At 34.3% G+C, this 15,915-nt stretch overlaps 1 protein-coding gene across 1 annotated transcript in view; it reads right to left on the bottom strand.

Moving 5' to 3' along the window:
- The window catches only part of ARL8B (ADP ribosylation factor like GTPase 8B), a 48,983-nt gene that overhangs the window by 8,209 nt on the left and 24,859 nt on the right, over positions 1-15,915 (bottom strand). Inside the window, exons 2-4 of the mRNA XM_051981294.1 lie at positions 3,033-3,113; positions 2,188-2,261; positions 1,248-1,341 (exon numbers count right to left, since the gene is read on the bottom strand). Coding sequence (XP_051837254.1) covers positions 1,248-1,341; positions 2,188-2,261; positions 3,033-3,113 — 249 coding nt within the window. The remainder of the gene's footprint in view (positions 1-1,247; positions 1,342-2,187; positions 2,262-3,032; positions 3,114-15,915) is intronic.

Below are 15,915 nucleotides of genomic sequence, written 5' to 3'. Positions count from 1 at the left end.
AGTGCCTTCTTCTTTGTTTATTCTCTGTTGGAATTTTGTATAGACACTTACATATATGTTATCTTCACCATTAGAATGAGAACAGATTCTGTTTTTCCCTTTCTTTGTATCCTAACCTTAGCATAGTGCCTGGCAAATAGCATGGCATATAGTAAATGCTTAATAAATACTACTTGCTTATTTGATGGTAATTGTCTTTTGCAACAAGATCGGTTATTTTACATTCAAAATCTGTAGCCTGGATATTGGCAACTCTCACTCTACTGATTCCCTTCTCTTCTCCTTATTAGACTAATGCTGCTTTTTTAAGCTACACTTAAAGAAGACCAAGCAAGGATGATGAGATCAGAGCTGGGAGAAACCACTTGATATCCAATCCAATTCCCCTGACTCTCTTGCCTTCCCTGCTCTCCTTAAGCTCTCAGCATCTGCTCAGACACGCCTCTTCTGCCACACAAGCACTTTCTACCAGCATGCCTTCTTTGTGAACACTCAATATAGAAAGCTCCTCAAACCTAAGCCTTTTTAATGAAGGCTTAATGGATTCACCAGAATCCTGCTTAATATCAAAGGAGAACTCTTCAACTTCACACACCAAGTGCCCCCGTTAAATAAATTTGTGACTACCCATTGGCTTTATTTCAGTCACTAACTTCCAAGTGCCTATCTCCTAGGACAGAGCCCCAACAGCAGCCTCTCACTCACATACTTTTTATCTGTAGTCAGATTAACGCCAGTCTAAACTGAAAACTTTGAGTCGGGGATACTACTTCATTTATTTCTACTATCTTCTTAAGCTCACATAGTGGGCATGTAACAATTGTGAGATGAAGAAAACTAACAAAATTCTACCATGCCTGATTCTCTATTCTTTAAGCCCACAGCAGATTTAAAAGCAGCAAATTTGATAGCAAGAGTAGAACCATTTCTCCATACTGTCCTGTGTGACAGTCAACCAGAAAGACTACTGTTCAGGAAACTCTAGTGCTACCCATTACATCTCTCTTACTGTCTTATAGTCCTCCTATTATATAACAGAAGATGAGAGTTACCGTCATGATTTCAATATATAAAACCATTTCAAGTCATAAATATGGCTTCTTAAGCCAAATACAAACCAGTCTCATTCATTATGTTTATACCTTGTATTTTAAGCAACAGCTTCTTCCCTTCCTAAAGAGTGATCTCTATTTCAAATGCTAGTGAATGTGCTAACTATAATCAAAAAGCAAATTTCTCAGACTTACTGGAATGCCTTGTAACTGTGGTTTGTCCAGAAGATTATGCAGCTCATTCCGAGAAGCTTCAATCTTTTCACGATCTGCAGCATCCACCATGTAACTTTAAAAGTTCAGGGCAAAATTCCTTAATAATAATATCTAAGAATCTTACTTTCTTTAAAAAAAAAAATTGGTCCCATAGTTCAACCTCAGACCAAACTATTCAGGGTAGGGGGAAGGGAGTGAAGAGGGGAAGTAGACAAGATTAGAACTGCCCAGAGAAGCGAAGAACCAGGGCAAAAACCTAATATTGAAAAAAGATTAATAATGGCTATCATTTTATAGTGTCCAGCATGTGCCAGGTATTGTTCTAAGTGCTTTACAAATATTTCACTTGTTCTTCAAAACAAGTTTGTGAGACAGGCACATTTCACAGTTGAGGAACCTGAAGTAGACACATTAAGTGACTTCCCCAAGATTGTCTGGGACTGAACTAGAACTTGGGTGACCTTGACTCCAGATCTATCTGTGGCAACACCTAGATGCCTAACAGATCTAAAACTTTCAAAGACACTTAAATGCACCCAATTAGTGGCAGTTAAGATCATAATTGTCACTTAAAGTTTTTAATCCATAGTTTTCTTTTAAGTAAAAGTTAAATATGATAATAAAGCCATGTTTTGACTTTAAATTTTAATAATTCAATTAAAATAAATTATAAAAAAAAAACTTTTAACTTAGTGGTCCCCACCCACAAGTAAAAAAAATAAGGAAAAAAAAAAATCTCTCTTTCCACTGGACTTGTAAACTCTTCAGAGGATCCATTTTATTCTTTGTGTCTCAAGGACCTAGTCTACTTGGGCACAGAGTAAATACTTATTAAATGCTTGCTGATTGAGTGCAATGCTACAATGAATTTGTCCAAGAGAACAAATTGGAAAAATGCCCCTGTCCCTACCCCACTTACACAATTGCATTAACTCCTCTGCAGTATCGCTCCCACATGCTTCGGAATCGTGGCTGCCCTCCTATGTCCCAGATCTTTAACCAAAACAACAATTTTTATGAGGAACATTTCAAATAACAGAGAGAGAAAAGATAGAAATTTTCAAAAGCATTTAACAATTTCTTAGGAAAGGCAATACCCATCCCACCCTCCAAAGAAAAATTTGTTTTCAAGTTTTATGAACACAGTAAAATATCAGATAGAACTTTTATCAAACAAGACTTGAAATAAGTGGTTGACCACCATGTGGAACACCAGGAACTCAAATTCCCAAGCATTCCCAAAACATATCCAAAGAATTCTGCCTTCTAAATCAAAGATTAACTTCAATCATTTTGAATCTTAATTCTTTGAAAAATATGATTAAACAAAACATACCATTCAAATCACATTAAATCACATTCATAGTACATTTACAATACTTGAATGTATACTATCCTATTTGCTAGTTTAAATACTAATAATAATCAATTTAGATTTGTAAAAGATTTAGCCCATAGAAACATTTTAACATTAGAAAAGTAGCACTTCGATTTTGGAATACTACTACTATTACTATTACTACTACTACTACTATTACTGCTACTACTACTACTACTATTATAAGCAGTTGTGGCCTAGCCACTTAGATACCTTTTATAAGATTTTAACTCAAAATATATTTTCCAATTAGCAAGTGATTTAAAGCTTTTGAAATATACTTTGGAGACTCTAGGATTAAAAGAGGGTAAAAGAAACTACCTCCCCTCAAATCTACATCATAATGACCAAGGACTCTAAACACAATCAGTATGACTTTTACATACCTTTATTGTGACGTTACCTTTAGTTACTTTCCTCATGTTAAAGCCCACTGTTGGGATCATATCTTCACTGAATTGACCTGACTGAATAAAAGAAAAACTATGCATTAGACAAATCTGAATTTATACAAATTACCTAAGCATTAAAACCTTCCTTCAATCACTCTAAGTAATACACACCAACAATATCAGTTTGTTTCAAAAATAACATTTTTCATATTCACTGATTTAAGTGTCATATTAAAAACCCACTTAGAAAAAGAAAGGAACTACTCTAAAGATCAATTCTTCTCTAAGACTGACCTAGGGTCAGGTACAAAATTTTGCCATAGTATTATGACTTACCACAACTTACCACAAGAGAAACAAAATAGCTGGTGGATAAATGAATGGTCTCTCATTTGATTGATATGGATGATTGACATGTTGTTATTAGTCCTTTAAGTTGTGTAAGATTCCTTGTGACACTATTTGGAGTTCCCCCCCCCTCAAGAGATATTAGAGTGGATTATCACTACCATCATCTCATTTTTATAGATATAGAACTAAGTGAAACAGGGTTAAGTGATTTGCCCAGGGTCACACAGCTAGTAAGTGTCTGAGGCCGATTTTGAACTCAGAATGATGAGTCTTCCTGACTCCAGGCCCAGTGCTCTATCCACTTTGCCACTGAGAAGCCCTAAAGATTGTTGTTAGCCAAAGCCAATAATATGAATTATGTAATTGTGTATAATGCCTAATAAAGTAGAAAGGGTTCCGGACGTGGGAGTGAAGGGAGACTTGAGATCAAATCCTGACAGCAGTTAACTATGCAGGCCTCCACAATCTGTAAAATCGGGGAAATATATGCATAACTCCCCTCAGAGGTCTTGTAACTTGTGAAATGCACATAAACCTTATCTCAAATACCAACAAGATCCTAGAACACACTGAATTCCTTGTTATCAATCATATTCCATTGGCAAAAACTCCCAAAGATGATTTTAATTCTTCTATTACCCACTGACTAATTCTGGGAAAGCTTTGTCAAGATACTATATTTTAATATCACAACATAAGTTTAAGTTCAAAGTACTTTCATGTACATCTTATTTGAGATACACAACATGCCTGCAATATAGGCAGAAGAGGCACTATCCCCATTTTATAGAAAAGATCCACGGGGGTTAAGAACTCAAAGTCATGGGCCAGAGACTCAGCAAAGCTTGGTCAGGAATCCAGGTCTGATTGTCATGTGGCCTTTCACAATACTAACTGTGGTAACTGGTCTGGATTGATGTGTCCCTGCCCTCTCCAATTTATCATCCACAGACCTGCCAAAGTGATTTTCTAAAAAGATATACCTATGAATTCCTTTTAGGGTTCTTACCTCTGGAATCAACAAAATATTCCTCTGGTATTTCAAGCCCTTCAAAACCAGATCCCATCTCCTTTTCAGCCTTATTGTGTGTCTCTTTGTCCCCTTCATTCATGTTATGATCTAACTAACCTAATTCTCCTAGCTGCTCTTCACACATGACAATCCACCTTTTGATACCATCTTTATACCTCTGCACAGATTACATATCCCATTCCTAGAATGCATTCTCTCCTCAATTCCACATCTTGGTTTCTTTTAAATACAACTTCGAAGATGAGGCTTTTTCTGATTCCCTAGTTGCTAATGCCTCCCCTGCAAAAAATTATTTTGTTTATACAAATAAGGATAACACACACATATATGTACACAGGTATGTGTATGTATATATCTATAAATATCCATGTTTCCCCAATAAAATGTAAGCTCCTTGAAGGCAGGGTTCTCATAATTTATCTTTGTATTCCCAAACCTAGCAGATACATAATAAATTCTTGTTGATTGATTAGATCTGTAATTAAAAGGAGAAAAGTAAATAGTGTGTGTGTGTGTGTATGTGTGTGTGTGTGTGTGTGTGTGTGTGTGTGTGTGTGTGTGTGTATTTCTCATTTATCCAACACAATCAAGGGATCCGTGATTTGATATCATCCCAAGGAAACATATGATTAGATATGAGTTGGAAAGTACAAAAGACAAAAAATGGACAGCTCAAGTAAACTCAGTGATGCAAATAAAATACAAAAAACCTAGAAAAATGCCTTTAATCTCTACATTAAAGAGCATAAACAACCTAAAAGTAAAGAAAGTATAAACAAAATATATGTCCTCTAACTGGGGGATTGTGAAACCTATTTATGGCACATGAATTAAATAGAATATGACATTCTACAAATAAGTCTGCATGAAATTCTTCATGAACATGGGAGGACTCATGAACTAATGATGTAAAGTGAAGTAAGTAAACCACAAAAAATATATGCAATAATTACAATATGGAAGGAGAAAAAAAAAGCAGTAGCAGCAAATCAAAATTGAATGCAATGTAATTATAACTAAAAAAAATCTAATCCCAAAGAATGAATATGAGAATATAATCCCCTCATTTCTCTGTACAAATGGGAAACCATAGAGGGAGAACACAGCATATATTGATGTGCTGATTATTTTGTTCTTTATTAAAAGGAATAGTCAACCCAGTGGATAAAGGGATAGGATGACAGGAAATAAAGGTGACATCAAAACAAATGACAAATTTATTTATTAAGAATTAAAAAAAAAAAAAAAACACAAAGAACATGATAAAGAATCACAAGATCTGATAAGGTATGGACAAACTGAGTTTCAAACCAATGGTGGAACATCCAGCCATTCTGGAGAGTAATTTGGAACTATGCTCAAAAAGTTATCAAACTGTGCATACCCTTTGATCCAGCAGTATTTCTACTGGGCTTATACCCCAAAGAGATACTAAAGAAGGGAAAGGGTCCTGTATGTGTCAAAATGTTTGTGGCAGCCCTGTTTGTAGTGGCTAGAAAGTGGAAAATGAAGGGATGCCCATCCATTGGAGAATGGTTGAGTAAACTGTGGTATATGAACGTTATGCAATATTATTGTTCTGTAAGGAATGACCAGCAGGATGAATACAGAGAGGACTGGCGAGACTTACACGAACTGATGCTGAGTGAAATGAGCAGAACCAGGAGATCATTATATACCTCAACAATGATACTGTTTGAGGATGTATTCTGATGGAAGTGGATCTCTTCGATAAAGAGAGCCTTAATTGATCAAAGATGGACAGAAGCAACTACACCCAAAGAAAGAACACTGGGAAATGAATAAAAGCTGCTTGTATTTTTGTTTTTCTTTCCAAGTTATTTATACCTTCTAAATCCAATTCTCCCTATGCAACAAGAGAACTGTTCGGTTCTGCACACATATATTATATCTAGGATATATTGTAACCTATTCAACATGTAAAGGATTGCTTGCCATCTGGGGGAGGGGGTGGAGGGAGGGAGGGGAAAAATCGGAACAGAAGTGAATGCAATGGATAATGCTATAAAAAATTACCCTGGCATGCGTTCTATCAATAAAAAGTTATTTAAAAAAATAATAATGGAGGAAAAACTTAAGTGTGATGAGATCAAATTTAACTAAATAATATTCAATATCACTGTATTATTGTAGTCAGACTGAGATCAGGATATCAGATAAATACACTTTTTAGAGCTGTTTCTAAAGAGATTCTTCACTGCTTCCTCAGCTAACTAGAGCTCTTTTTTACTTCCTATTAAACTGTTCACATACAGACAGAACAGTTATTTCACAATAACAGTCATATTTCACAATAACAGTCATATTCATCAGTCAAATGACCTTCCTGGTTCTCATCCCTGTTATAATTTGCTAGTGGAAGAAAAAGTTATATTTTTATCAAAACCTTTCCCTATGTCAATTTTGAAGCCTTAATAGCTAATATATGCCAATAATTTTGACAGAATAGGTTGGTTTCACAAATAACAAATTGCTTAATCACTTGGAGAAATCATTTCTGCTTACATAAGGTGATCTTAAACTTCCTTTTGTTTGTATCCAGATCCTTCTCCCACCATCACCACCACACAGCCAAAATGATTCTCCAGTCTCCCAAATCTATATGTGAAACTAATGTATTGTTGATCGCTTTGTCAAACAGTCCTACTGTTGGGAAAGCAATTTGGTATTATATGGGCAAAATTACAAATTTGGTCATACCCTTTAATAGTGACCACATTCCTAAGTTTATATATCCTAAGGTCAAAAAGACTCATTTTTATAAAGCTACACACAGCTTTTATAAAGCAAAGAGCTGAGAACTGTATCCAACAATTTGGAAATAAGTAAATAAATTTTAATATAGGAATGCCCTGGAACACTACTGCACCATAAGAAATTATAAACGAATTATTTTTTAAAATGTGGAAAAACTTGCAGAAAGTGATGCAGAATGAAGGAAGTAACAGTCAAAATAGTATACAAATTGATTACAACTGGGAAATTAATATTAATCAGCAACAAAACATGTCAAGCTCATTTGAATTAGAGCATGTACTCCTTTTAAGAAGCAAGAAATTACAAAAGTGAAAGCCCTACATGTACTATCATCCACAACTATTCAATAATGCTGTTTTTCTTAATTTTTCAAGATATATGCTTTATTTCAGGTTTGTGGATTGATTACTCATATCAAAACAATCTAGCAACTTTCTCCAAGATACTTTGTTTATTTGTTTGTTTTGCTGAGGTGATTGAAGTTAAGTGACTTGCCCAGGGTCACACAACTAGGAAGTATCTAAGGCCATATTTGAACTTAGATCTTCCTCAAGGCTGGTGCTCTATTCAATGCACCAACTAGCTGCCTCCCAAGATATTTTAAATAGAGAAAATCTACTTTTACCAACTCTCCTTGTAAGCATTTTGAAAATAAATTGAGGAAGAAATGGAGCATGGAAATTTTGTAAGTTACAATCCTTAGACACTTCCTTCATATTATTATATTCATGAGTTCATTAGATAATTTCTTCCTCTAAACATTGTTATGTGAAAGCTAAAGGTGACTTTGAATTTACCTGTGATAACAATGGCATGCACAAGTATAAAAATTCAAAAATTAAGTTACATTTGTTTTTGCAAAGTATCAAGAATTTATTAGTTCATTTCAGAAGAAATGATAAGAGTGGAAAAGGGGCAGGTTTTGGATTCAGGAAAGTTGGGTTTAAACCTCATCTCCTGTCAGGAATGAGTCCTCTGGCCATTGGCAGTGACTTAACTTGTTTTGTTAACAAGTTAAGTCTTTTTCCTTAGGGGTTTTTTAGATGCTTCAGATTCTCCATTGACTGTGCACTCAATGCAGCCTCAAAGGTTGAGATGCATCAGTTCTTTCAGACTTGTGCAAATTTTAATCTTAACAATTAGCACCAAGAAAACACAAGATCCTCCACCAGCCAGCACCACACCATCCATCCATAGAACCATCAGTTTGGGCAAATCCACAAATTCAGACCCACTGGGATGTTTTTGGTCCTCAACTTTGATGACTTCTGACTAAAGTCTGTCTCTCCCAATTCAAAGGCAGTCTAGGTTTCATATTTAATTTCAGGAAGCAGAAATGGTTTTTCTCGTTCAGAAGTATTAAGCATCAAAAAGAGAACTAAATTAGTAGCACCCTGCTACATTTTAAGCTCCAATTCATCTTAGCAGTTGCAGGGATGTCCACAGAGATGATGAAATTGCCAGAGCTAGCCCCGCATTTAGAAAACATCAAAGGAAAGTATAAAAGAGCTATTAGAATGCCTACCAAACTGAAGGTCTACAAAAGCCTCTGTGCTGACCCCCTTGCCTGTGAAACTTGGACAATATACCGGTGTCATGCCAGGAAACTGAACTGCTTCTATCTGACGTGTCTTACGAAGATTCTGAAGATACCTGGCAAAATAAGGTCCTTTATCCAGCTTAACTGCCAAAGCATTCAAATCCTACTGCAGAGAGCACAACTCTTCTGGACTGGCAATACTGTTCAAATGCCAAATGTATGTCTGTCTAAAAAACTATTTTATTAAGAATTCACACAGGGCAAGCGCTCCTATGGAAGTCACAAGAATCCACATAAAAGCACTCTCACAGTCTCTCTGAAAAACTTCCGAAGTTATTATGTGACATAAGAGATGCTAGCAAAGGAGAGCCCAATATGGTGTGCCCACATCAAAGGTCCTATACACTAAGAGCAAAGAAAACTTGCAGTAGCTCTAAAGAAATATGAGATGTGCAAATTTAGAGACATCTCAACTCCAAATGTTCATGTGGAGTATTTGTGCCCCACTTGTGGTAGAACTTTCCAAGCTCATATTGGTCTGATAAGATGACATTTTGGTCCTCTTTAAGAATGAAAAACAACAACCAAAGGCCATTAATTATTATTATATTTAACAATGCCAATAAGTTGGCCACATAGGTTCACAAGTAATTTCTGTAGCAAAATTTAGGCTAGGACTGTTCAATCTTTAAACATTCCTTTGACATTGCATGTTACAATGAATTTAGTAGGTTAAAAAAATTAAAATTTTCATAAGAACTTTTTTTTAAAGCAGAAAAATTTATCTTACAACTATTTACATGCATGACTGCCATTTAAGTCACACTATAAAGATAGTGAATGCCTATAGCTAACAGCAATATCTGCCTAGCAACAAATTCCTTGATAAAGAATTCTTCCAACTTAAAGCTCCAACTATGAGCCAACCTACTAATCAACCTTAACCATTCAAGAAAGTTCATTTTAAATGACAGTCTAATGACCTAATTCATGCTTCATCCTACACTACAACTCTTACCTGAAGAACTACTGACATTTAAAAAAATGCACCTAGTGTCTGAAGAGACAATGATGGCACAGGAAATAGTCACTTTTAAAGTAATAAAATATTTAAATATTTATGCTTTCTCAGATATTTTACACTCATTGTGAGGCTTAAAGGTTATTTGCCCAAAGTCAAAACACTACTAAGTTGCAGAATTATGACTAACCTAAGTTTCTGGACACTTTCCTTAGCCTGTGGCAATAACTGTCAGACAGATCCATTGGGTGTGCTTCTGGTCTTTGATTTGAATACATCTGACTGAGATTTATCCCGCCTAAGAATAGTTAAAGCCAATTCAAAGATAGTCTAGGTTTCATAATAATTAACTTCAAGAAGCAGAGATATTCTTTCTAATACAGAATTATTAAGCATCAAAGAGATTACTTACTAGATAAACTGCAAATTTTTTTTTCCAAATCTCCCACAGATCAAGGCATAACTAAATACTTGAGAAGTTTGTCGAACATCTAAACCCTGTAGTTGATAACAGATCATTAACTTTTTTTTTCTTTTGAAGAGACCATTGATTTCATCCAGAAGGGAGCTCCTGAGGATGGATTACCTGGACTTACTCTGTGACTTCCTTCTAGAGAGATGCCATGGGGCATGAGACCCAATGATATATGTCAGACTCAAATCCAAGTCTTCCTACCAGGAGTTGAAGATGACTTTGGCTTCCTAATCACTCATTCCTACCCCTCATTCTTTAACAAGGGCATTTCTTTTAACTAAGCATTTTCTCCTCCTAAGCAGGTCATCCCAAGTCTGATTAAAACAAATCTGGCAATGGATTGCTAATGTTTACTAAAATTACAACGAATTAGCGCAGAACTCTGCGTTTCATCTCTGCCTCAGTGACTGTACAAGTCCCATCACTGGAATGCACTCCCTCTTCTCTAACTCTGAATCTTTAGTTTCCTTCAAAGGTCAACTAAGATGCCACATTCTCAAACTGTCCTGCATTTCTTTATCTGCTGGGGTGATATGTCTTCGGTGCCTGGCACCTATCAGGCATTTGGCTGGACCTGAAACTAAAGACTAACTGGGAACTAGAACACCCAGTCAAATTCCAACTCTGCCTCTTCCTACCAGTATGATTTACAAGATCAATGAGCCTTCAACTTTTCATCCATAAAATATAGGAGCTGGTTTGGAAGATTTCTAAGATCCCTTCTAGATCTAAAATCTGCTTATCCAAGTATGCCAGATTCTATAGATGAAATATTTTTAACATAACAAAATGCTACTTCATCAGCTAAGATTCAATTTATCTGATAGCAACTTGTAAGCAATTTAAATGTTGCTTTTTGGCATTTTGACTGCATTTTGCCTTTTACATTTTGTTCTTTTTCCTACTATCTGGACACCATTATTGTAGCAAGGGATATCTAGAATAGCAGAACATTTGGTATGACTTGATAATCAGCCCTTAAAAAGTACCTCCCATACACTAATATTCTTCAAAGGAGGTACCTCCTAACCACTAATACTCCTCAATATTGAGTTGTGAGCACAGTCTAATACCTCATGTTTTATAAAGTTGTGGTTTTCCCCTAAGAGGAAGAAATTACACTAAGCTTTATTACAATAAAATTGGTTTTTTTAATGGATTACTTATAATACTTAAGTGTAAAACTTAATAACATCTATTTTTTTTTCAATATAAGCTGAGTTATCTTTGTTATAAGCCTATTTAGTGAAATAGTTTCTGGAGCTATAAAATCCCAATAATTTAAAGAGTCTATATTCAAAATCCATGGTCAACATACAAGCAAGCATATCAGCAAGTTGGCGAATATAGGGTAGAAAAAAATAAATCTAAAATCATGTCTTCATGACTCCCAACAACCCTCATACATCGTAAAGTCAAGAACAATTCAGAGACAATTGATCTCTGAACAATAATCATTATGAAAGTGTTCTTTCCCCCTTCTATCATGAATTCTATCTTCCTAAAATGTAATATGTAAAAAAAACACAAATTATAAGGAAAATTGCAATCTGTATCATGGCTATGAAACTTCAAGCCAAGACCAAAATACAATAGAAGAAAAGCAGCCTAGTTTCCATTGGGAGCTGTTAAAACAAGCTAGGTGCTAAAGATATAATTATAATTTATCTTAATTCCTTTTACAATAAAAATAGAAATAACATCTAGACTGGAAAGGAACTGAAGAGGCTTTTAACCCATCTTTTTCACTTTACCTGTCACACAATAAAAAGCATTAGAGGCAGGATTTGAAACCAGAAATACAATACCTCATAATCTAGCCAACCCACCCCACCCCTTCTTTTTTAGGTATACCTTAAGTTAAAAAGGACTAAGTTTGTTGAAACTCATACAAAAATTTTACATTTCATGGAACAGAGGTGACTTTTGGTTTCCTCAAGGCTATTTTAACAGAACAGAAGGTTGAAGAGTTATTATTAAGCCAAAAAGCTAAGAGCTGGCCAAATCAAGTTTAAAGATGTTCATCACTTCCAAGGTAAATGAAATTTCAACTACAACTGTTCTCAGAAATCATTTGGCATGCACACGCGTGTGTGTGTGTGTGTGTGTGTGTGTGATGGAGATGGCAGGGGAGTTGTTCTATCAGTAAGTGAAATCAGCCACATCAATGTAATCACAGAACCTTGAAATCAAAGTAATCTGAAAAAAAAAGTGTTAATTAAATGTAGATTATTATAATTCATATTATTATTTAATTATAATTTGGTACCAGGAACAACAGTGACCTCTTGAATATTTGTATCTATTTGTTTGAGATCACTCATTAATTCTATGTAGATTTTGCTTTGGTTAGAGATAAGGTTGTAAGTACTAAGTAAGAAGGGAGTTCCAAAACTGTAATGTCTGAGAGAGATGGCAGGAGATAGATATACTTCCCTTATATCAGAAAGCCTATTAACAGCATTTCCCTAACAATACTAGCTAATTCTCTATAAGTTTTTTAACCATAGCATCTTTCAGAGTAGAGATACAAAATGGCAACATACTTTTCTAACCCATTCCTCATTACTGAATTACTCAAGATAAGAGATCCTCTTCTGATCATGGAATCCATTCCATAGAGCACTCATTCATTCAACAAGAATTTATGAATCACATTATATGATGCTAGTTACTGAAGACAGAGATAAAAAGCAATACTTGACCTCAGGGAATTTACATTTTTTGAAGGAGAAATATGTAACTAAATAAAGAATAAATACAAAGACCTTGTCATAATATTACTTGTTAGTTTAATTCAATGTTAAAAAAAAAAAAAAAAACAACCCTGCATTATCAAGGAGGTTTAGTTACTCAAAAAAAAATCTCACAAAACACTTTCAAGTATAAATAGATGAGTTTATTCTATATGATTTCATCCTTTACCTTGACAATTATAAAAGGTAATAATCTTTATTAAAATAAAAGGACTCTATTCATGATCCCTAAGGATAACATTATGAAAAAGACCCCCTACTAATAAATTGTACATATACACATTCACACACATTTAGCAAACTATAGTTTAGGGGATAGAGTGCTAGGTCTGGAAAAAAAGGAGAACTGAAAAATAAATCTGACCTTAGACATTTACTAGATGTATAATTCCAACCAAGTCATTTAACTTCTCTTTACCTCAGTTTCTTCATCTGAAAAATGGAGATAATAGCAGAATCTACCTCCAGAATTGTGGTGAGGATTAAATGAGAAAATAACTATAAAACACAGTAGAGTAGTATAGTGGCTAGCAAACAATAAGCACTATTTTTGTTTGTCCTTTACTTTTAAAAAGGACCAATGATAATACAGGGTGATGTCTTGACTTATGCACAAATAGGATTTAAGTGAGGCAAGACTTGCACAAAGTCATCAGCTTTTCTCTTGCTGAATCATCAAAATCCAGTCAAATAAGCATTATATAAATGTTAAATGTTATTACTACTAATACATGCTGGCAGAAAAAAATGAATACAATAATTTACATAAAAACACAAAATTATTCATTCTGTCCTCTAGCAATCACTGGAATTACTGCTTGCAAAAGCCCACCATCTCTTACTGTGTCCACTTCACACTGAAAATTTACAACTGTTTGAACCCAACTGAGAATGCTTTCAAAATCCTAGCATGATTTGCTGCCTCTACTTTTCACATTATTGCCATGTTTCCAGGTAAATCTTATAAAGGTTCATTTCTTGAACAGTTACAGTTTGCTGACTAGATTTTTCTAATATATATATATATATATATATATATATATATATATATATATATATATATATGTTTTTATATTTACGGGTCATCTCATTTGGCAGACATCTCTTAGGTATAAAGAAGGAAACACAATTCTTGAAATGACTTACTGTCAGTAGAAACCCATAAGTAAAGTAAGCACCTATGTGTAGACCCTTTTTATTGTTTTCTCAATGCTCAATCATAAAAATCTGACATGATTACTCACCTGTATAATATTATCTCCTTTCCTCCTTGGGGCTAATAGTTCCCAGGAAGGGCCTGATCCCCCCCCCAAGTTCTGTCATCCCTTATTTCTTTTTTGCCCACCAACTTTTCAAGGTAGCCACTAATTTATATACATTGAGATAAAGGCACCTGGCTCTTTTTTTTTTTTTTAAATAATAAATGTTTAGTTAGATTTGTGTGTGTGGCCTATTCCAAAAGGCCATTTGATTTTAAGCAAAAATTCATTTGTTTAGCGAATTTAAATTTCATCACTACTTTATACAATTGTTCTCTCAATACCCTCAGTGAATGGGCTATTTTGTTTTCTCTTAAAACTACTCCATTCTGATCAGAATAATTTATACAATGACAATAATGTAAAGAACAACAACTGTTAAAGATTTAAGAATATTGAACAATGCCATGACCAATCTTGCCTGAAAAAGACTGATGAATTGCTTCCCATCCCTTAAGAGAAAGGTGCAGAACAAGGCACACATTTCACAGTTTCCAAACAGTTATTTTTGTTGCAAACAGAGTTTTTGATGTGATTGCTTTTTTTGTTTGAGTTTGTGTTTTGTTTTTTAGGAAATGAGGGAGTCATAGGAAGGAAGCAAGATTATTTTAAAAGTATCAACAACATTTTTAAAATTCACAGAAGCTAATAAGTTCAAAAGAAGTCACAGATAAGGTAGTATTGGTAATGCCATATTAAACTGAATATATATACTTAAAAAAAACTGTTCACTAGAAATTCATAAATTCATATACATTATTCATCCTTTTTCTTTATATTATGGAAATGTTAATGTCTGCTGATGTCTGTTAAGTTTATCATCATAAAAAAAAATCTCAGCACTATGGATAGGTTGTAATATATCTAACATACAAACTAATTATTGATCTTTTCTAACAAAGAGGTAATTATAAAAAAAAAAAACCGAAAGTGATACAACTTATAAAATCCCCTCACCCTAAACAAAGGGAACACATTATGATACTTAACCATAGATTTTATGTAGTTTTTTATCTCAAACTCCCTTAAAATCTTTGCAAATTTTCAACCACTATTTTCATCTCTAATATTGTAACTCTCTGCTCCAATAGTTTTTAAAGCTTTTTAAAGGTAAGCCATGCTCAAATCGAACCCCCTTATTTATAACTATCACACAGAATGTTTCCCTGACCCCACTGCTTCAGCAATACTGTTTACTTGACCATATATTATGTTTCAATTGCTAAGTTCCAAAAATCCACTACTTTCATGAATTGTATAAGCAGACATGGTGCCTTCACATCATCATACATCCTAGAGTTATAAGGTTATTGAGTTATAAAGGTCTCTGAACACTCACATTTTTGACCTAGAAGACCCAAACACTAAAAAAGAAAGGTCCTCACACTATAGAATGACAGTGTCCAATTTGTGGTACCCAAAGTGTAATGTGAACCAAATTTAACTCATTTGGAAACAGTTAACAAAATAAATAAAAATACAATAAAGTATATATGTTCCATTTTTTAAATGACAATCATAAAATAATTATAAAAATGATTAATTTATTACCATGTTTACCAGTCCTCATTTGTTAGTACCGACATTTGTGGCAATTATTGATTTTAAAGGAATAATTTCCCCTCTCAAATGTTTAGTTATTGATTATTTTAGAAGAGGCAGGG

The sequence above is a fragment of the Antechinus flavipes genome, chromosome 1 (assembly GCF_016432865.1).
Source record: "Antechinus flavipes isolate AdamAnt ecotype Samford, QLD, Australia chromosome 1, AdamAnt_v2, whole genome shotgun sequence".
Lineage (NCBI taxonomy): Eukaryota > Metazoa > Chordata > Mammalia > Dasyuromorphia > Dasyuridae > Antechinus > Antechinus flavipes.
The sequence above is the reverse complement of the archived record's forward strand: the minus strand, read 5'-3'. Positions and strand labels throughout refer to the sequence as shown.